This window comes from Xenopus laevis, chromosome 2L, assembly GCF_017654675.1.
Source record: "Xenopus laevis strain J_2021 chromosome 2L, Xenopus_laevis_v10.1, whole genome shotgun sequence".
Classification (NCBI taxonomy): domain Eukaryota; kingdom Metazoa; phylum Chordata; class Amphibia; order Anura; family Pipidae; genus Xenopus; species Xenopus laevis.
This window is the reverse complement of record NC_054373.1, coordinates 30,809,126-30,832,233: the sequence shown is the minus strand read 5'-3', so window position 1 is coordinate 30,832,233 and position 23,108 is coordinate 30,809,126. Positions and strand designations below refer to the sequence as shown.

The window sequence follows — 23,108 nt, the reverse complement described above, 5'->3', positions numbered from 1 at the left end:
TATATTGTTTTTCTACAGACAGCTGACTGTTTTGTATTTTCAAAACACAAATAAATGACTTTGTGCAACAGTCAATCAAGTATTCTGTGCCAACTTGGCCTGTACTGATACGAGCCGCTGTGCCAGCAATGCCTACAGCCAATAGTAGCGCTGACCTTAATTCTAGCAGAGAGTTTTGAGTTTCCACATTAAAGTCCTTCCCATTCATTGTGCATGAAATACTAAGTGTGGATGACATTTAATTTGTAAAACCAATGTGCACAATGTCAGGCTCCGTATGGAGCAATGTCTTATGCATTTGTGGTTTAAGTAAAAGTATGAATGATAAATGTTTGTAGATTTAGTTTCTTTTAAAGGAATCTCTAGGCCCAGACCTTTTACAACTAGTGACTTCAGTTCAAGGTCGGACTGGGACTGCTGTCCAGGGGCCCCCCGCCCCCCTACTACGACACGTCGGCTCAGCGAGTGAGCCGTTCGGCGCGCATGCGCAACATCGCCGGAAAAAACATTTTTTTTTTTTTTTTGAAATTCTAAACATCTGGAGAAGGGTTCTGGCCCGGCGGGGGCCCACGAGGGTCGGGCCCACCGTTTTTTCCCCCGTTGTCCCGCTGGGCCAGTCCGACACTGCTTCAGTTATCAGTGCTGCAGGAACCTGGTCAGTCTGACTGACAGTTGCATCTGCCTTTAAATTTATGGCATTTAAGGTTAGTTCACACGAGGAGATTCGGGGAGATTTGTCGCCTGGCGACAGTCTCCCCGAACTGCCTCAGCGTGTCTTTCTATAGGCTATAATGAAAAGTCGTCTGTGCTAAAACACACGCGGCGCTGCGTTTTCCATAGTCACCGGAAGTTGCCTGGAAACTTCAGGCAACTTCGGAAAACGCAGCGCCACGCGTGCTTTAGCGCAGGCGGCTTTTGCATCTTAAAGCTGCCCATAGAAGCAAAGATAAAGCTGTCCTTTCATGACGATGAGACGGGTTAGAAGATTTCTGTCGGCTAACGATAATATTTTTGACAATATCAATGAGTGACTGCCGCTACTATTTGCCAGCCATAACTTTTGTACGATTGCTGCCTATCAACTCATGGCCAGAACATTGTCTGATTTGTTCTTTATACTACTTTATATTAATCTGAATTTTTGAGTGTTCATCGGACATATGGATAAAATCTGCATGTCTATGGCCAGCTTTAGACACTGAGAGGCACATTTATCAAGGGTCGAGTTTTTTTAAACTCCCTTAAATTCTGATGAATTCGAAATTTGTCTTGTCTTATTACTAAAATCAACTAAAATTACAACTTAAACAAAATTAAACAGGCGAAAACTCAAATCAAATTTTATTAGAATTTGATCAAACTTAATTTGAGTTTTTTCTCTGTAAAAAACTTGAATGTCAAACATCTCCATATTGATCCCTGGATCTCTCCCATTGACTTAAACAGTAATTCGGCAGCTTTTAGGTGACAAATAGTCAAATTCGAATTCTAAAAGGGCTAGAGTATAATAAATCTTGAAAATCGAATTAAAATTTATTAGAAAAGCGGAATCGAGTTTGGATAATTCCCTAGTCAAATTTGACAGTTTTGACCATAAAAAAAAAAGATTTTTCAATTCGACCCTTAATAAATCTGCCCATGAATTATATTTAATACAGCACAGTACAGTGTCGTTCTCTATCAGATTAAAGTTTTTAGTGTTCCAGGTTTTGAAAAGCACATCCAGAAGTGTTTTAAAGGGGAATCTTTCATTTAAACTATGATTAAAATCATTGAATGCAATGTACATTTATTTTCATACTTTTTATCGCAATATAATAGCATTGAAAAAAGTCTGTTTTTTTTTTTATTTGGCGTTTTTAGCTAACCTGTGTGGACCTAGTCTTTATTGTGTCACTGTGCAATACCTACCATGGAATAGTTGGCAGGAAAGGTCACATTGATTTTCTACAGCTAAAAATAGGTATTGCCAATACAACAATGGTTTTTGGGTCATGCTTAGCTGCAATAGTTCCTACTAACAGCAGCATAATCCATACAATAACAGAGAAGATCTCTGCCACACCATGGTAATGAACTGTGCACTGCTCCTTAGATTTTAGTGCCAAGTTACAGATATTGTTATAATACAGGTATGGGATACATTATCCGGAAACTCGTTATCCAGAAAGCTCCGAATTACAGAAAGGCGGTCTCCCATAGACTCCATTATAATCAAATCCAAATTTTTAAAAATGATTTCCCTTTTCTCTATAGTAATAAAACAGTACCTTGTACTTGATCCCAACTAAAATATAATTAATCCTTATTGGAAGCAAAACCAGCCTATTGGGTTTATTTAATGTTTAAATGATTTTCTAATAGACTAAAGATATGAAGATCCAAATTACAGAAAGATCCATTATCTGGAAAACCCCAGGTCCCGAGCTTTCTGATAACAGGTCCCATACCTGTACTGTGATATGCACAGTTGTTTCATGCCTGGGGTATATACTCGAGTATAAGCCGAGTTTTTCAGCATCCAAAATGTGCTGAAAAAGTCTACCTCACTCGAGTCAGCGGGCAGTAGCCGAGATTGCAGTCACTTTTAATCATTCCTATACCAACAGTTCACTTGGGGAGAGACTGCAATATCCCACAATGCCCTCTGTTGGTTTTATGACAGAATAACAGTGCGCCCTCTGTTGGTTATATCAAAGAATAACAGTGACTGCAATATCACACAGCGCCATCTGTTGGTTGTATCAAAGAATAACAGTAACTGCAATATCACACAGCACCATCTGTTGGTTGTATCAAAGAATAACAGTGACTGCAATATCACACAGCGCCATCTGTTGGTTATATCAAAGAATAACAGTGACTGCAATATCACACAGCGCCATCTGTTGGTTGAATAAAGGATTAACAGTGATGGCAATATCACACAGCGCCATCTGTTGGTTATACGAAAGATCAGTGATGGTTTTATGACACACAGCACTCTCTGCACAATTCTCTGTCACCATCAACTTTGCAAAGAAGTCCGGTCGATCGCTGGGGGAGTCTCTTTGGCGGAAGGTGCGCTGCTGGGAGACAGGGCTGTAGTTGTGTCTAGGCTTATACTAGAGTCAATAAGTTTTCCCAGTTTTCGTAGGTAAAATTAGGTACCTCGGCTTATACTTGGATCGGCTTATACTCGAGTATATACGGTAAGATGATTCTGCTAAAAACATTCTGATTTGTTTCAGATCTATCCATAATATACAGAAATACAGTGTGTATCTCTTCTCCCTGCTTCTTTCCCACTACATTTTCTGCATATGTAGGAAGTGCTGCAGAGTAGTGATGTGCGGGCCTACCCGATACCTAAACCCACGGGTCGTGCAGGTTCAGTTCGACCTCGTGGGGCGGGTGCGGGTTGAGCTCTTCTCCTGCTCTCCCCGCCACCTTCAAATGCCGGCATCAGGGTTCCGGTTTTATAGTCTCGCATCTGCTTGCCCCGCCCTTTTTGTGATGTCATCGGTGGGGGGGTCTATAAAAGGACCCCAGAAGCGCGGGTGTGGGCGGGCGCGGCTGCAGCAGGGCGGGTTAGGGTCGGGTTTGGCTCAGGAAAACCCTGACCCGCACATCACTACTGCAGAGGCATCTGGGTGCCTTAATATACCTAGATTGTTGTTTTTATTACTTGCTTTATGAATGACCATGTAACAATTGAGGCCCTCTGTGGCTACATGCATTGTTGCCAATGCATTAGCTTCAGATTAACCCCCAGATAACCAGTTAACCACTTATGCCCCTGAAGAAGCCATGAGAATGGTGAAACGCGTTGGGTGGCATAGGTGGACAGTGGGTGACTATCTCCAACTCAGACCCTTCGTAGATAGGTAGAATTCCTTGGTGGCTGAATGGAAGGGAGGTTGAGGGTGGTGGATAGAGGATTTTGTTGTTTCATTTTAAGCCAGTCGTTTGACACAATCTTCAAAGGTCACCATTGTACAATTATTAGTCCACCAGGAGAAAGAACTTGGAGGGTGTTTAGATACTTCCACTGAACATGCGGCTGGGAGAGTTATAGTTCAACACCCTTTAATAATCAGTGTTACTATCTAGCTACTTTTCAATAACTGAAGTGTGGCTGGCTGTTAAAGAAGAATTACACCACCTGTCCACTCTGTGTCCAACACTACTCACAAAGGCTGTTTGTAGTGAATTGCATGTTTATAGGGCAGCGTATTTGTTAAGTAATTTATATTAAAGGTTATATTTTAACATATTTAGTGTGTTCACAAGCTGAACTGGTTATCTGGGGGTTAATCTGAAGCGAATGCATTGGCAACATTGCATGTAGTCACAGAGGGCCTCAATTGTTACAAGGTTGTTATAATTTAATTAACCTGCGGCTTCTGACACAATAACAGAATTCTTATGCCCTCTTGTTGATTGCTTTATGAATGCAATACAGGGTTATTTTAATAAGTTCTTTTTTTAAAATCTGTGTCCTACTTTTGCATTTGCAGTTATTAAAGAGATCACTAGTTGTATTGGGCATAGTGCTGACTTCTGTCACTTTTGGGTCACAAATAAACATATTCGTGTGATGTGCCAGAGAAGGGGCATCTGCAAACCAGAGTTTCAGTACAGATGGAGTGATGGCAATCGTGTGAATATGTGACCGGCCTATTAAAGGTAGGGATGCACCGAATCCAGGATTCGGTTAGGGATTCGGCCAAGATTTGGCCTTTTCAGCAGGATTCGGATTCGGCCGAAATGTTTTTTTGGAGCAATCCCTATCTACTCTATTGCACTTCGCCTGGTCTGAGGTGGCGAAGTAAAGTCTGGCGCAAGAGGTAACGTTCATGAAAATCTGCAACTTAGTGAATTAGCGTAGTTACGTCCCTTTGCTATAGCGCAACTTCACCTGGCATAAGGGTGCGAAGTAGCGCTAGAGTAGGTCCACTTCGATTGCGAATTTACGCCAGCGCCAGTAAATCGGCGAAGTAACGAAATGACATCACGCTGGCGAATTTTCGCTATCGTTAGCCACTTCGCCACTTCGTTAGCCAATTTGCCCCTTTATATCTTGGCTACTATGACATTTGTGTTTCACTTCCTTCCTTTAAAATAGCAGTGCTCTAATCCCAGGATATGATTGGTTTTACTCATGATCAATAATCATGCTTTGTGCCTGTGGAAGATTCCGGGATTATTCTGTTCCCAGGACTGTAACAAGGAAAGTGCAAGATAGAAGTAAGCAGCATTGCAGGAGAGATAAGGGAGGTAAACAAATCAATAAGCAGCAAGACCACAATGTTCTCTTAAACCCTCTGGGACCACAGGTGGCCAGAAATATTCCATGTGCCCAATCCCTTGTGCTCACATGCAAGTCACATGGGACCTCCAGGGCATGAATATACAGTACAGTAAATACATGCAGTCTCATGTTTCATGCAGCAATGCACATATAACACTATTAAAAGGGTAGTTTACTTTTACAAACATGATCGTTTTGTAATATTATTCCAAAAATAATGTCTTTTTTTCTATTGCTTTCTATGATTGCTTTTCTAAAATTTAGTTGATAAAAACATGTTTTTAAAAATGTCTTTTCTCCGTTATAAGCTCTGTAAGCAAGGCCACTGAGCTAAACTGTTAAAGGGATCCTGTCATCGGAAAACATGTTTTTTTCAAAAAGCATCAGTTAATAGTGCTGCTCCAGCAGAATTCTGCACTGAAATCCATTTCTCAAAAGAGCAAACAGATTTTTTTTTATATTCAATTTTGAAATCTGACATGGGGCTAGACATATTGTCAATTTCCCAGCTGCCCCTGGTCATGTGACTTGTGCCTGCACTTTAGGAGAGAAATGCTTTCTGGCAGGCTGCTGTTTTTACTTCTCAATGTAACTGAATGTGTCTCAGTGAGACATGGGTTTTTACTATTGAGTGTTGTTCTTAGATCTACCAGGCAGCTGTTATCTTGTGTTAGGGAGATGTTATCTGGTTACCTTCCCATTGTTCTTTTGTTTGGCTGCTGGGGGGGTGGGGGTGGAGGGGTTGATATCACTCCAACTTGCAGTACAGCAGTAAAGAGTGACTGAAGTTTATCAGAGCACAAGTCACATGACTTGGGGCAGCTTGGAAATTGACAATATGTCTAGCCCCATGTCAGAATTCAAAATTGAATATAAAAAAATCTGTTTGCTCTTTTGAGAAATGGATTTCATTTCAGAATTCTGCTGGAGCAGCACTATTAACTGACATTTTGAAATAAAAATTTTTCCCATGACAGTATCCCTTTAAGGTTTAGGTTCAGTTGGCTCATTGCAATGAAATCATGGTTAAAACACTAACGGGGGAATGTAATTAAAGTCACAAAGAGCAAAACAATTCACACCAATAAGACTAAAAATCCACATCTCGCAATGTAATATTGTTCCTTAAACTGTTATTGCATTGCGAATTATAATTGCGCATTGCGGATTTAAATTGCGCACTCTTAAGAAGTGCTTGAAGGTGTCGTAATCTTTTGGAGCAAACATAACGACTTTTTCAGTAAGAAGTTTTATTACATTGACTGCGCATTGCCGCAAACTATAAAATTTGCAAACGGTCTTTCACTGTCGGAAGTGGTCACTAAATAGTTTCCGGGTTCGCAAAAGCTATATTAAATTCACGCAAAAAAAAAAAATTTGTTCGCGCAAAGGCATAACTTTTCGCATTGTGAATAGTTTTTCCTTTACCGACTTTTATTACATTCCCCCGAAAGAGTTTGAATTTCGTGCAAACTAAATAATACCATAGCTTATCCCTAGTATATACGTGTATTTAGTAGTACAGTATATTTGGTATATTAGCACAACTTTAATGTGTGATGATGGTTAGTAAGCCATCAATATATTCACTTAACTGGATGTTATGTATAATTTATTGAGAGATCCTGCATGTTTAAAAAAACCCAGGCTTTTAAGTGAAGCTTTAAGAGATCACTGTTCGTGCAAATAATTTGCTTAGCGGTTTACATCCTGTCATGTATTGCATTGCCTGCCATGTCTAAATATTGAGTAAATATTGTGTAATATTCTGGAATGATCCTGAAAAAACAGGCATTTTAGAGGATGCTGGGATATGTAGTTCTGAAAGGATTTCTGGAATGTACTTTTAATACATTAGAGGAGTTTTATTAAAGGGGTGGTTCACCTTTAACTTAAAGTTTAGTATGTTATAGCTTTCAATGGGGGTCACTGACCCCATCTAAAAAACAAATGCTCTGTAAGGCTGCAAATGTATTGTTATTGCTACTTTTTATTACTCATCTTTCTATTCAGGCCTCTCCTATTCATATTTCAGTCTCTTATTCAAATCAGTGCATGGTTGCTAGGGTAATTTGAACCATAGCAACTGGATTGCTGAAATCGCAAACTCGAGAGCTGCTGAATAAAAAGCTAAATAACTCAAATACCACAAATAATAAAAAATGAAAACTGACCGTCTCCGAATATCACTTTTTATATCGTACTAAAAGTTAATTTAAGGGTCTGGCCACACGGGAAGATTCGGGGAGATTAGTCGCCAGGGACAAATCTCCTCTTCTTTGCGGCGACTAATCTCGGCTAAAATGAAAAACCGCCTAGGGGCAGGCACACGGAGCGCTTTGTTTTCCGAAGTCGCCCGTAATTGCCTCACTAGGAAACTTCGGACGACTTCGGAAAACGAATCACTCAGTGTGCCTGCCCCCAGGCGATTTACATTTTAGCTGGTGGAAGGCAGATCGGGGAGTTTACTCGCCGCGAAGAGGAGGAGATTTGTCACCTGGCGACTAATCCCCCGAATCTTCCCGTGTGGCCAGACCCTAAAGGTGAAAAACCCCTTTAAAGGTTCGAGTTGTGTTTTCCACAAAAGTTTGTTTATTTTTTTTTGGTCAAAACTAACATTTTCAGGTTAAAAAAGAACTCGAATTTTTTTTAATAAAAAACTAAAATTTTCCTAGATTTATTGTACCCTGAACCTGGAAATTGCTGGAATCGAAAATACTCCACCTAAAACCTGTCGAGTTCATGTAGAAGTCAGTGGCAGAGGTCCCTTGAACCATTTGAAGATGTTAGCCAGCATGATGTTTGAGTTTTTTTCAGAGGGTTTTGCCCGAAAACCCGAATAACTCGAGTTTTCGGGTTTCGCAACTCAAACTCACAAAATCTATTTTTTTCGTAAATAAGATGCCATTCGAGTTGTGCTTTCATTCGAAGTATAAAAAGTAGGGATGTACCGAAGTATAAAAAGTAGGGATGTACCGAATCCTCACAAAAGATTCGGCCGAATACCAAACCGAATCCGAACCCTAATTTGCATATGCAAATTAGGGGTGCAAAGGGGAAAACATTTTTTACTTCTTTGTTTTGTGACAAAAAGTCACACGATTTCCCTCCCCACCCCTAATTTGCATATGCAAATTCCGATTTGGTTCGGCCAGGCAGAAGGATTCGGCCGAATCCTGTTTAAAAAGGCCGAATCCCGAACCGAATTCTGGATTCGGTGCATCCATAATAAAAAGCTCTAACATTTGACCTGTGATAAATCTGTCCCCAGGTATACATGGCGTGATTGAAATATAAGGTACCTATATGCACAGAGTCAGTAGTCCTGGCTGCTGAAGCAGAAGCTTTCTTGAAAGAAACAGTTTCAGCACCATCTCATTTTTATATACACAGCTTCTGAGTTGCACAGAAAGTTGCCGAATAAGGCCCGAGTCAAAAATGTAGCTTAATGTCTGTTTCACAGAGTAATGCTAGATATCGGCCATATTTTTTTGCAGCTAATAAATTGCATCTGTTGGCTGATGTGTTGATTCCTTTACCAAAGAGATTAGCAAATAATTAGGCAGTCAATATCCATACTTATTAAGCATGGAATAAAAGCACTGTGTTGTATAAACTCAGCCCATTGTGTTGGCACACCAAAGATTGTGTTCTTTAAAGGAGAAGGAAAGTTACCGAAGCAATTTATTGCCAAAAGATTAGCCATAATAGTGCAAGCTATAACACTACATTTATTCTGCAGAATGCTGTACCATACCTGAGTAAACCACTCTAGAAGCGCTCTCTCTTGTTTAGTATAGCAGCTGCCATTTTAGCTTGCTGTGACATCACTTCCTGCCTGTGTCCCTCACTGCTCACTCATAGCTCTGGGCTCAGATTAAAGCAGGGAGGGGGGAAAAGAGAGAGGGAAGGGGAGATGAGCAAACTGAGCATGCTCACGCCCGGGCAAGGAGGTTTAAGCTGAAAACAGGAAGTCTGATACAGAGGCCCATGTGTTCACAATAGAGGGAAAGAATTGCAGTGTTTCTTTTGACAGAGGACTCAGAACAGAATTACTTTGAGGGTTTACTGGTGTATTTATATAGACCTTTCTGATAAAGCTCACTTAGTTTTAACCTTTCCTTCTCCTTTAATGGCTACAAATGCTTGTTTGTATTTTATTGCACTTTGCCTTCTGAATCAGTATGTTCATTATTAGGCCATTCCATGAAGAGACTGTTTGCTTGACACATGCTTCATCCCTTGAGGGCTCAGCGCACACATTACCCTTCCTATTCCTGACAAATCCGTGTAATGTTCATTATAGCAGGGAATAATGGCAATGATGTGAGGACCTTGGAAAGCTCCCGGAGCTGTATTACATGCTGTTCTAATGATTAGGAAGCTCCGGCCTTACAAAAACATAGCCGGGAAGGGGCCAGCATGCCGGACAGAGAATGGCTGTCATCTTGAGCCGCTGTTTGACGGCTGGAGTAAAACCAGGTAATAACAGTAGAATCCCTGCTGTCTCATTAAGTGGAATCCAATACTGTTACTCTTGATCCTACATCCATCACGTACTATTCTATAAGCCATTCCCATCCTCCCGGAGATCACCGCCCATACGCACACTTACAGTTATCCCCAAGAGAGCCCCCTGTGCTGGTAATTGACCGGCTCCTGGCCCATCTACACCCTCCCTTCCTCTTTGCAAGCTCATCTCTCAGACGTAGGAGCAAAAAAACTGACAGGGATAGATCTCGATTTCTCTTCTCTCCGTGATATGTCCCTGGATTCCTGCTGTACCCGGGAAGACAAGGAGAAGTATCAGCAGGCTCTACAAAGAGGACACTGAATGGATTTCATGGTGCCAGTTTGCAGGCATCTTACACTGCACAGGAATTGATGGAGTGGCTGCAGAACCAGGGGGGTGAGTGTGGTCCAATGCCTGTAGCATAGCTGCCTCACTCTCCTTTCCCCCTATATCTTCTGCACCTTTTACAAGCCAAAATGATGGCTAATTCCTCATTGGGAGCCTTACACTAAGATGACCTTTTTTTCCCTGTTGACATAAACATAAGCGGTTCTGATGCTGAGAGTTCTGACTTAATGGGTCAAATGTAGCCATCCGGTGCCGCTAGGCTAGCATAAGGAAGGTCACAAAATAAAATTGCATGACGTCTCTTTCCAATGAGATTGATTGCATTTGCAGAGACACTGACTGTTATTGAAGATATCGTAAAGTATACCTTGCTGATAGTGTATCCTGTTTTTTTTGCATCTACTCTGCTTAACTTTAACCGTTGACTTTGTAGCTGTTGCTGTTACTCCCAGCACCCATGGTTGGTGTGGAATGCAGGGAGCTGTAGTGTAGCTCTAAATTTCTTTGTGTTAGAGACACACGCGGCAATTCAGGGAGATTAGTCGCCTGGCGACAAATCTCCTCTTCTTCGGGGCGACTAATCTCCCCGAACTGCCGGCTAGAATGAAAATCACAGACGGGATGGCACTCAGAGCGCTTCGTTTTCCGAAGTTGCCCGAAGTCTCGGAAACTTTGGGCGGCTTCGGAAAACGAAACGGTCCAAGTGACATCCCACCGGCGATAATCTCCCTGAATTGCAGCGTGTGTCCCTGATTTGTTGTTTAAAAGACTACTTTGATATCAAGAGGCACATTTATCAAAGGTCGAATTTCGTATTCATGTGAGTTTGTCAAAACTCCACTAAACTCAGATAAATTCGACCAATCGAAATTTGTTTGTTCGGATGAATGGATTTGACTCAAATAATCGAATCTGATTTCTAATTCAAAAAACTAGATTCAAATTTTTTTCGTAGAAAAAACCTCGAATGTCAGGAAGCAAACAACTCAAAACTGATATCTGGACCTCTCTCATTGACTTAAACAGTAGTTTCATAGTTGACAGTAGTCGAATTCAAGTACTTAAATGCCCAGAGTATGATAAATCTCGAAAATCAAATTTGACAGTTTTGACCATAAAAAAATTCAAATTTTCAATTCAACCCTTGATAAATCTGCCCCTAAGTGTTAAATCACCCCCTGAGATTAATATATGAGCCATTTCCAGTGTTCCTGCTGGAGATATCATCTTATGGGAACATCTAATCAGGCAAAGAAAGACATAGGGTGCCCCCTGCATGCCAATGTAATAAATACATTACCTCATTAAATGTAATTCCCATATACTGTAACGTGGGACTGAAATTCTCAAATATTTATTTGCTAATATACCTGTAGATCTACCTACCCTGTGGATTTGGTTGCCATTTTCAATTTTATAGGGCCACTGAAAGGATAACATTTTACAAGATACACATATGGTTAGACTGCATCTCCCATTAGACCTTATTTGTACAGAAATGTGTGAAACTGCAAATCTACACTATCTGGGTATGGCAGCTTAAAAGGATAAAATGATGAGAATTCTTTGAGCTACTGCACAGTTGCCGCTACACCGTCGGCTCATAGCCCCTCTGCGGTTGCTTTAATGCAGTTTTCTTCTGTTGGAAGCCGTCGCCATGGTAAATTACAGGCAGTTCTAGTCCGTGATTGCTGTCAGGCATAAAAATACAAAAATAAGGAAAAAATATTAAAGCCTGTATACATATTTCATGTAAATTGCGGTGCAGGAAAAACCCCTAAGTAAGTACGGATCCCTACTGATTAACCGCTTGATAATAATGATCAGTGACGTTTTAAAAGAGAATGAATTGATCAACCCCATATAGAGACTATAGCATTTTGTGGCATTTATTTTTAAAGGTTAAACCAAGATAACTAGCACAGACGCACCAGGCTGAGTTAACAGATAATGAAAATTCTAATTAATTAAAGAGAAACTGCTAATGCTGCAGAGAACACCGGGTGGTAACTTACAGCATTGGGTCAGTGAGTCAGAGGTTGAGTTGCTTTATCAAATACAACCTTTTAAGGAGCTCAGACTTTCACTCTCAAAGGAAAACGAAAGCTCAACAAACAATAAGGCTAGAAATGCTACACCATATGTTCTGGCTTCTGTACCAGTCAACTGCCATCAAAACCCTTTGGCAATGAAGATCTGTGCCTTCTATACTGTCCCTAGTAGCTCCCCATCTTATTTGCTGCTCATTCAAAGCACATGAGAGATATATATATATGTGTATGTATATGTATATGTATATATATATATATATATATATATATATATATATATATATATATATATATATATATATATATATATATATATATATAGGGATGCACTGAATCCACTATTTTGGATTTGGCCGAACCCCCGAATCCTTCGCAAAAGATTCAGCTGAATACCGAACCCAAATCCTAATTTGCATATGCAAATTAGGGGTGGGAAGGGGAAAATTTTTTTACTTCATTGTTTTGTGACAAAAAGTCACGGGATTTTCCTGCCCCGGATTCAGTTCGGCCAGGCAAAAGGATAAAAATAAATATATGTATATATATATATATATATGTATATATTTACAATTCAGGCTACAAGGCTGATTAGTAAGTCTTTCAAATACACTTTAAAAGTCAGCATCAATACCTGGCATTTAGCATCAGCCCGTTAGAGTCAGCTACTATTTCTGCTAATGTCTTGATGATTTACGACAACTTCTTAACTTAACTTCTTAAAGGAACAGTAACATCAAAAAATGAAAGTGTTTTAAAGCAGGGGTCCCCAACCGCCGGGCTGCGGACAGTCTTGAACTGACGCCGACCCCTCCCAGCCCCCTCCCCCGGTCCCCAGGCCAAAAAAAGTTGGGGACCGCTGTTTTAAAGGAGAAGGAAAGCTACGGAGGAATTTTATTGCCAATAGATTAGCTGCAATAGTGCAAGCTAGAATGCTATATTTATTCTGTAGAATATTTTACCATACCTGAGTAAAAAGCTCTAGAAACTCTCTGTTTGTTTAGAATAGGAGCTGCAGTATTAATGTGGTGTGACATCACTTCCTGCCTGAGTCTCTCCCTGCTCTGGGCTCAGATTACAGTAGAGAAGGGAGGGGTGGGGGGAGAGGAGCAAACTGAGCATGCTCTTGCCCAGGGCAATGAGGTTTATTCTGTATAACAGGTCCTGTACCTGTATATAAAATATGTTTCTAGCCTTATGCTTTGCTAGAGTTTACTTCTCCTTTAATCCTTTATATCTTCGTGGTGGGCAGTTTTTGCAGTGACACAGATGTTGACTCTGACCAGATATTTTGTTTAGGTTTAGTAGCTACAAGGGAAAACCTTGCACTAACCAGCTTTGACAGTGTTAATTGTTTTGGATTGGATAAACATTGTGTTTCCAAGGGTTAACACAACAGCCTTGTGCCTCTGGGAATATGTTGGAAATAATTATAGTCCTCCCACGTCTTATCACGCAAACCTAAGAGCTCATTCTGCTCCAATCTCCCACTAGTTCCCCATTAACCCTTTGTTTTTGAGGCTTGTTTACGTGAAATTCTGTTACCCACCGAAATATCTGCACAGTTAGTGGACGGCAGGCTAGGCCTGAGCCCATCTCGGGGGTCTGTTACATTTTACAAAGACTTCATTGTAATGCTTTAGCATTCAGTAACCTGTTCAGCAGTGAGTGTGGGGGATGAAGAACATTAGGTAATTTAGTGGGTAGTTGCTATTATCAGCTTGTTATTAATAGCGTTCACTAGCTCTGTACAATTCAGAGCTGAACATTTACAAACAAAACGTACAAATACAGATTATAACAAACGTGGCACCTGCCCAGCTCACAAGAAATCTTATCACTAATTGAACCGTTGTGAGTAGCACATGATTCTCAATCTCTAGCTTTGTAGCTAATTTGCACCTTGGCTGTTTACGAATAAATAACATGCTGCAATATCATTGATGATTAAAACTGATTATTGCTACTCAATGGTGCCTTTTAGTTTTAAAGGGCATGTAAACCCCCCGCCCCCACACAAATCAGTGAACAACCTCTTTGAAATCTTTAGCTAACTGCCACTCTGGTTGTTAAAAGGTTAACAGGCTGTAACATTCCCTTAATCAATTAGGATTCCTTCTCCTCCTCTAACCCACTCGCCCCCCTCCCTCAAGAATTTGCTTTGGCTGCTGACTTATGAGCATGCTCAGTTCTTCTCAGCTCAGATTACTAAACACACCCTCCAGTCTAAAGGCCAATGAAAAGAAAGCATTGCTGGTTCTAGTGTTGCCACCTTTGCTGATGGCTAAACCCTGAACACGGGCGTGGGGCAATGATGTAGGAACAGTGACGATGACATCAGAGATGGGCACAATGATGCTGGTGGAGTTATGACACCGGGCGAGGTTATTGCATCACTTAGATGCCACTGTCAATGTTTTAAAGTGTTGATGCCCAGTTCAAAACCACACAGGTGGCAACCCTATCTCTATTCTGCCTGATGAGTAAGCCAAATCCTTTAATTACAGGTATGAGATCTATTATACAGAAATCAGTTATCCAAAAAGCTCTGAAATACAGCAATGATGATTTAGAAAAAACAAATCTTATTTTTGATTGATTTGCTTTTTCTGTAACAATAAGAAATGAACTGCACTTGATAGTAACTAAGCCATGTTGGGGTGAGTATCTTAGTATTTAAATGTTTTTCAAGTATTGGCCAGATTATTGTTCGGGTTTCATAAGGCTGAAAACCGAACAGAAAGTTGACACCTGAACAGGCCTTGCAAAAACCGAACCGTTTGGGTCAAAACCGAACAGGTGGCAACCCTAGCTGGTCCCTATAGAAATTCTAGCTGTTTGAGTCTATTTTTTTTCTCCTGAGCTCCGCTAAACCATTACATTGCTCGGCCCCAGCAGAACTTTTATATCAAAGTATGTTGTGCCTGTGTAAAGCTGCATTCTGCATTGCATGAACTTTACAGCATACATGTCTCAGTGTTACTGATGATGTGTCAGAGGGAAAATGGCCGCCGGGTGAAAACTGCTATTTGTTTGAGGAAAATGTGATGGCGGTGGCTAATGGAGGGGGTATTTGCAGTACAAATGATGTGGCTTGGATGGGGAAGAAATCCCCAACTTATATACATGGTAGGAAAATGTAGGCTTTACATGTCCTTTAAATTAACTCCCTTAGGAGACATGATCCTTTGCTCCCCAGGGCCATTTCGGTGGTTGGTCTTGTCAACTAAGTAAGAAAAATGCTATACTTAGATGTGGCCATGCCCACTCCAAGCAAACCCACCCCAGACTACTGAACCACAGCCGTTGCATTTTACTCCTCTTTTTCCAGGGGATGTCATGCCTTTCTATATTTTAGCGGACCCCCTGACTGCATTCCCACCTAACCCTCACTGATATTAGCCGTGAGCATCCTCAGTGATTAAAATCTTCATACTTCAATTTTTTCATTTCCTCTTATGTGTTTCACTAATCGAAATATTAAAAGGGTAGTTCTTGTTTAAGTTAACTTTTAGTATTTTATAGAATGGTTAATGCTAAGCAACTTTTCTATTGGTCTTAATTTTTTAATTTCTTTTTTTTTACAGTTTTTTTTGATGATTTTTTGAACAATTTGGCTCCTTCTTCTGACTCTTTCCACCTTTCAGATGGGGTCACTGACCCCATCTATAAAACAGAAACTATGTAAGGCTACAAATTTATTGTTATTGCTACTCCTATTTCTATTTCGACCCTCTCCTGTTCATATTGCCATCTCATATTCAGATCAATGCATGGTTGCTAGGGTAATTTGGACCCTAGCAACTATATTACGGAAATTCCAAACTGGAGAACTGTTGAATAAAAAGCTAAATAGCTCAAAAACCACAAATAATAAAAAATGAGAACCAATTGCAAATTGTCTCAGAATATCACACTTTGTATCATACTAAAAGTTAACTTAAAGGTTAATAACCCCTTTAGAAGGTCAGAGGTTTTGCTAGCTGCTATTAAGGTCAGATGCCATGTGTAGGACTCAAATGTTTTCCTACTTTACTTATCGTGTACCATAATTCTGATGTTCGAGATTAGGTATGTATATATGAGCACAATAAATAGGACTTTGCGTTGATAATATATTCTGCCTATTTTTCCCCATTATAAAGCTCTAATGGATCAAGATAGCATGTTTAAATGGAGAACTCAGTATAAACAACCCCCCCTTTTCCAGCTTCAACATTTGTCAAAATTGGGATACCGGTACGTAGAGATTAATATAGAAAGCAACATTTTCATTAGACTAGTTTAAAGAACAATATCACTAGGGGATGCCGAAATATTTGGAATTAGGGTTTTCTGTGTGTGTGCACTCAACTCACTGAAAAGTTGTATATTGTAAAGAAAATTGTACCTTCTGTTGTATAATATGAGGATATTAGAATTCACCTGACCTGTATAGTAGCACTCAGCCTGTGGTCTTGTGCCTTTATATGGTAATTGAACTCTTCTGTGTCTTCTAATGTCCTTATATTTTTCATTACTCCCCTTATCTTGTTATACGTGGGAGTGGCCTCATTACATATTCGTTAGGACCCTACTGACCGTTTACCCTGGGAACATTGTATAACGTGACCCTCTTGTAAAGGATTCTTTTCTGACTTCTGCAGATGTTACAACTAGAAGCCCCGTTACTGAATTTGCACTTGAGTGATTACAGAAGAAAATCCATTGAGGCATCAGTCATCCCCCTATGGTCAATTCCATGGCACCCAGGTTTATAAAGAAGCCGCAGAACCCTCTGAAAATACTGGCAGGCCTCTCTCGCACTCTTATAGACAGTATTGATAAATGCTCCTTTAAGTGCCAAACTAGACTTTGTGTCCAGGTAGAGGTTTTCATTAGCAGGATGAATTCAGTTTCTGGCTGATCTGGTATAGGATAATTAAATACAGCCTCTATTCACTGTGTTTAAAGGAACAGTAACATCAAAAAATTAAAGTGTTTTAAAGTAATAAAAATATAATGCAGTGTTGCCCTGCACTGGTAAAACTGCCGTGTTTGCTTCAAAAAACACTACATTTATATAAATAAACTGCTGTGAAGCAATGGGGGCAGCCATTCAAAGGAGAAAAGGCTCAGGTTACACAGCAGATAAGCTCTGTAGAACATAATGGTGTTATCTGTTATCCACTATTTAACCTGTGCCATATAGTCTTTTTCAATTTCCACAATTGCCACACAGCAATTGGTGTTACTGTTCCTTTGATCATACCGCCAACATTTTTTAAATAGAAAGAGCGACAAAGATTTGGCTCACGGTGGACATTTTTTGACCACGGGCATTTTTGTGGCCACATCTCCTAATTACCATGTTCATTTTACAAAATATGATAGTTTGAAAACATTTCTGTTTTTTTGTATTATTACAGTTTTGCTAATGATGGTGAATTGCCCTTTAACCTGCAAGTCACAGTTTCCCCAAGAGAACGGCTTATCTTAAATTGCTACAATTGTTTCTTTGTGTATCTAAAATTTTGCAATTGTTACGAAAGTATCCAAGGGCACCTGCCACGTATTCTGGGCTCTCTGCCAAAGCCAATTAAAGGAGAATTCAACCCCTTATTAAAAAAACCTACCCCCTACGCTACATAAACCGTCCTCCCACAGCCCTAACTTTTTACTTACCTCTCGGTGCAGATTCAAGCCATTTTCTTCTTCTGTAATCTCTGGGTGTTCTTCTGGCGCTTCGACAATTTCCGTGACTTTCGGTGCATGCGCAGTTGTTCGGAACCGACGAACTGCACATGTGCTGATACGGCACAGAAGATTACCGAAGAGATGAAAATGGCGCCCGTGAACTCCACTGGACAGAATCTGCACCAAGGGGTAAGTAAAAAATTAGGGCCATTTACCCAGGGTAACAGCTAGGCATGAAATAATCATGGGAGTACATACAATACAAGTAAAACACAGTATCTGTGCCAGTATTATGTACTGAGCCCTTGGGTGCAGTAATTCTTTATATACTGTATTTCACTTGCATCCCTGAGTGCTATGATGGGCATTGTCATTGTTCCATGTCTTCTGATCTGTATCACACATGGTCTGAAATTTTCATGAACCTCATATGCGAGACTGCAGGTTACTGTAGTCTTGTGGCTCCTATATGGTATTGTAGGTTATTAAGATGAATTAACAGCTTTAGGGAAATGGGTGAGATTTCTCACCAGAACTTTTCTCAAACTGTATCCAGTGGCGGAACTACCAGGGGAGCAGGGTGTGTGATCGGGCCAGAGCCCGCACCCCCTCAGGGCCCCCCGGCAGCCGCGCGCCACTGAAATGTGGGCCGTACGGAGGGGGGTGGGGGCCCGGCTGCGTGTCACGCACCAGGGCCCGCCCCACTCTAGTTACGGTATTGAGTGTATCCAATTCTTAGAGAACATAGTTTTTGCTATGATAGTCTTACCATAAGCAGCTGGAAGTCATTTCAGCCTAAAGCTGGCCATAGACGCACCAAAAATATTGTATGAAACTAATTTTCATAGAGTATTGGTGCGTGTATGGTGGGAGAAGAGCCGACCGATATGTGCAGAAGACTTGGATATCGGTCGTCTTGTCATTCTGGCTGGCTGGAAAATTTTGATCGGGCAACTTTGAAGGTACCCAAACATCGTGCTTTGTTAGTGCTGAATCATCAGATACTTGTAGAATTCTATTGTTTGTATCTGTATAGCTGAAGATTCAGCTCTACACGTGTGTATTGAAACAAAGATCTTTCCTGAAACCGATGGTCCATCTATGGCCACCTTTAGTTGCAGCAGGAGTCCCAACAAGTTCTATTCATCCCTTGTGGACACTAGTCACTTTAGGGGAAATGCCTTTCTTCAGCAGGATAGTCTAGTTGGATAATTTGGCATACGGATTGGTGTGTGCTACTGGTAGCCTATGATATATACATTGTCCATACCTCCCAACTGTCCCATTTTAGCGGGACAGTCGCGATTTTGACAGCTCAGCCCGCAGTCCCGGATTGTTACTAAAATGTCCAAACTTTCCAGAAAAAGAAACAATGTTTCTAACTTAATTGGCTTTTGCCAGAAAGCCCAGAATAGATACTTTTGTAACAAATAAGATAAGCAGGTCTCTTGGGAGAACTTAGACGCGCAGCTTTCAATTCACCTTCATTAGCAAAACTGTAATAACCTATAAAAAAACACAGAAATGTGTTCAAACTTTCATAACCTGCCAAATTTTGTTAAATGGACATGGTAATTCAGGGCTTGGCCACAAAAATGGGCATGGTAAACACATTTTTCGCCACACCAAATGTTTTTGTCCCTCTTTCAATTTCAAAAATGTTGGGAGGTATGGATTGTCTTCATGAAAAATTATATTTAGTAATCCTTTGCTTGTTGTATATGGATGAAAATACAAACAGATTATAGAACATTCCATTAATCACATGATGTGGCACTGCCTGGGACCTATATCATTTTCCATTCTGCTCTGAGACTGGAAAATCTATTGATTGAAAGGCACGTTATTCTCTGGCTTTCTATGTGCATACTGCTTTTACTAGTCATTAATTATGCAAATAAGCGCTGATCAGTTATGGAAAGTAGGTACACGAGAGATGAGTGGGGAAAGTGCTCTGGGAGGTATTGCACATACCAGCTTAAGGTATCTATGGCCTGTCATTTCACAAGGGAAAAGATCTAGTCCCAAGGAATCGCCAAACAGGTTTTAATTTTTTTCAGTGTAATCTGCCGTGTTTGGCTAAGTACAGCTTAATTATTTTTGCTTGTGGAGTGATACATTTAAAAAGCATGAACACATAAAGTTGCTAAAGATCCAAACAATGCAGAATGATAAGCTATGCAAGTAGGACCAAATATGTTTTTCCCCACCCACATCCAAAACATTATGGAAATAAGGGCCTGTTTCGCTCATACTGGCCATAGGATTTTTTTTTTTTTTTTTAGAAAGCAAAGTGAATGCATCATTTTCAAATAACTGCAATGTAGTTTATCTTATTTTATTTCCAAGGGAAGCAGAATCCGTTTGTAACATAAACCTGTGATGTCAAATGAAACTGCAACAAATGCATTTGGCTATACAAACTGGGGCTCATTTATCAAGACTGGGCAAATTTGCCCATGGACAGTTACCTATAGCAACCAATCAGTGATAAGATTTTTGAAGCCATATGCAAGTAGGAGTATGAATGCAGCAATCTGATTGGTTGCCATGGGTTACTGAATAAATGACCCCCACTTACTGCTAATTTGACCATTCCTGACTAAGCAGTCGTCTAAAAGGTTGTGTGTTGGCCAGATATTGTTTGGACTAACTGAAAGCTCCTGTTGAGCAAGAACCACATTGGGATATGTAAATGGAACTCTTAATTGGTCTGCACAGGATTCCGTGTGATCCAGTCACCAAATGAGGCACTCTTAATTATATGGCCAGCTTTATTGAGATTCCCTTCGATTATAGTAGTAGCAATGCATTGGTTGTTGTAGTCTCTCAGATTTGTAACACAAAGTTGCACTGTATAGTAGAGGTGCCCATTTCCTGGTAGCTATTGGTTGCCAATTTTGCCTACCTGACTAGGCAACCTATATATCTGTGCCTTTCCCAAAAGATAGAAGGCTAGTTACAAGTCAGGCCGGATGGAAGATTCCACATACTTCATGCGGTTTTCAGCTGACCACATTTAATTAAAGGTGTTGTTCACCTTTAAAATAACTTTTAGAATGTTATAGAATAGCCAGTTCTAAGCAACTTTCCAATTGGTCTAAAATATGTATTTCTTTAATAGTTTTTTTTAATTATTTGCCTTCTTCTTCTGACTCATTCAAATGGGGTTCACTGACCCCATCTAAAGGCAAATGCTCTGTAAGACTACAATTGTATTGTTATTGCTGCTTTTTATTACTCGTCTTCTATACAGGCCTCTCCTATTCATATTCCAGTCTCTTACTTATGCAAACTTTAGAACTGCTGAATAAAAGAGTAAATAACAAAAAAAAAAAACACAAATAATAAAATGAAAATCAATTGAAGATTGTCTGAGAATATCACTCTCTACATCATACTAAGGGGCAGATTCACTAAGGGTCGAATTTCGAAGTAAAAAATACTTCGAAATTCGACCCTCGAATTGAAATCCTTCGACTTCGAATATCGAAGTTGAAGGATTTAGCGCTAAACGTTCGTTCGATCGATCGAAGGATTTTTCGTTCGATCGAACGATTAAATCCTTCGAATCGAACGAATCGATTCGAAGGATTTTAATCCAACGATCGAAGGAAAATCCTTCGATCAAAAAAAGTTTAGCAAGCCTATGGGGACCTTCCCCATAGGCTAACATTGACTTCGGTAGGTTTTATCTGCCGAAGTAGGGGGTCGAAGTTTTTTTTAAAGGGAAAGTACTTAGACTATCGAATGGTCGAATAGTCGAACGATTTTTCGTTCGAATCGAAGTCGAAGGTCGTAGTCGATGGTCGAAGTACCCAAAAAATACTTCGAAATTCTAAGTATTTTTCATTCGAATCCTTCACTCGAGCTTAGTGAATCGGCCCCTAAAAGTTTACTCAAAGGTGAACAACTCCTTTAAAGGGATCCTGTTATCGGAAAACATGTTTTTTTCAAAACGCATCAGTTAATAGCGCTACTCCAGCAGAATTCTGCAGTGAAATCCATTTCTCAAAAGAGCAAACAGATTTTTTTATATTCATTTTTGAAATCTGACATGGGGCTAGACATTTTGTCAATTTCCCAGCGGCCCCTGGTCATGTGACTTGCGCCTGCTTTCTGGCAGGCTGCTGTTTTTCCTTCCCAATGTAACTGAATGTGTCTCAGTGAGACATGGGTTTTTTCTATTGAGTGTTGTTCTTAGATCTACCAGGCAGCTGTTATCTTGTGTTAGGGAGCTGTTATCTGGTTACCTTCCCATTGTTCTTTTGTTTGGCTGCTGGGGGGGGGGGGGAAGGGAGGGGGGGTGATATCACTCCAATTTGCAGTACAGCAGTAAAGAGTGATTGAAGTTTATCAGAGCACAAGTCACATGACTTGGGGCAGCTGGGAAATTGACAATATGTCTAGCCCCATGTCAGATTTCAAAATTGAATATAAAAAAATCTGTTTGCTCTTTTGAGAAATGGATTTCAGTGCAGAATTCTGCTGGAGCAGCACTATTAACTGATTCATCATAAAAAAAAAAAAAATTTCCCATGTTTCCCTCTGTGGGCCAAGTTTTGTCCAAAGGGTTAATATTCGCTGAAGTCCAGTTTGGCCCACCTTTTAAATGGCTGAAAAAGATCTGCTTGTTTGCCAGTCAGACTTGAATGAGAGGTTGTAAAACCTTGATACGGAGTAAAAATTAATTGAAAAAGATTTTTTTTCAAATAGACTCTATGGGAGAGCTTTTTGGGTATGGGATCCCATGCCCATAGTTATTTTTTATATATCTTCTCCCCTATAAAGTATTTTAGATTTTGGTAACATTCAAATTAGATCGAACACGTTTCATTAGGATCTGAATTTATTGCCCTTTGGTTGAAAAACAGAACATTGTTACCCTTTTTAGAAGGAATTGCGTTGAAGTTCTCTATAAATGCCTAACTCCCGTAAACCGTGGTTGCTCATAACGAGGAGTTCGGTAGTTTTATTTAAGTGCTTGGCAAGCTGAAGTCAAGCAGTGAAGGGATTGTGTTTCTTTTAGGCCTTGTGTTCTAGAATGACACTTTTCTGGCAGGAAACACTGTTCCTTTGTAAGCCCTGTGTTAGTGGCTATTAGTGCGATTACTGTGCGTTTTAGAGAATGAGTGTGATCATCTGGACTCTGAGAAATATGTAGCTAACATGAGTGGTTTTATTGGCAATGGTAGGCTTGGCTCTGGCTACTGGAAACACTGAATGTAGT

The 23,108-nt window shown here is 40.2% G+C and overlaps 1 protein-coding gene across 3 annotated transcripts in view; it reads left to right on the top strand.

The window, feature by feature from the left end:
- Positions 1–23,108, top strand: part of abr.L (ABR, RhoGEF and GTPase activating protein L homeolog) — a 262,424-nt gene that overhangs the window by 71,051 nt on the left and 168,265 nt on the right. Inside the window, exon 1 of one of the 3 annotated variants that reach the window (XM_041580866.1) lies at positions 9,919–10,202. Coding sequence (XP_041436800.1) covers positions 10,178–10,202 — 25 coding nt within the window. The 5' untranslated portion in view covers positions 9,919–10,177. 3 annotated transcript variants of the gene reach the window in all.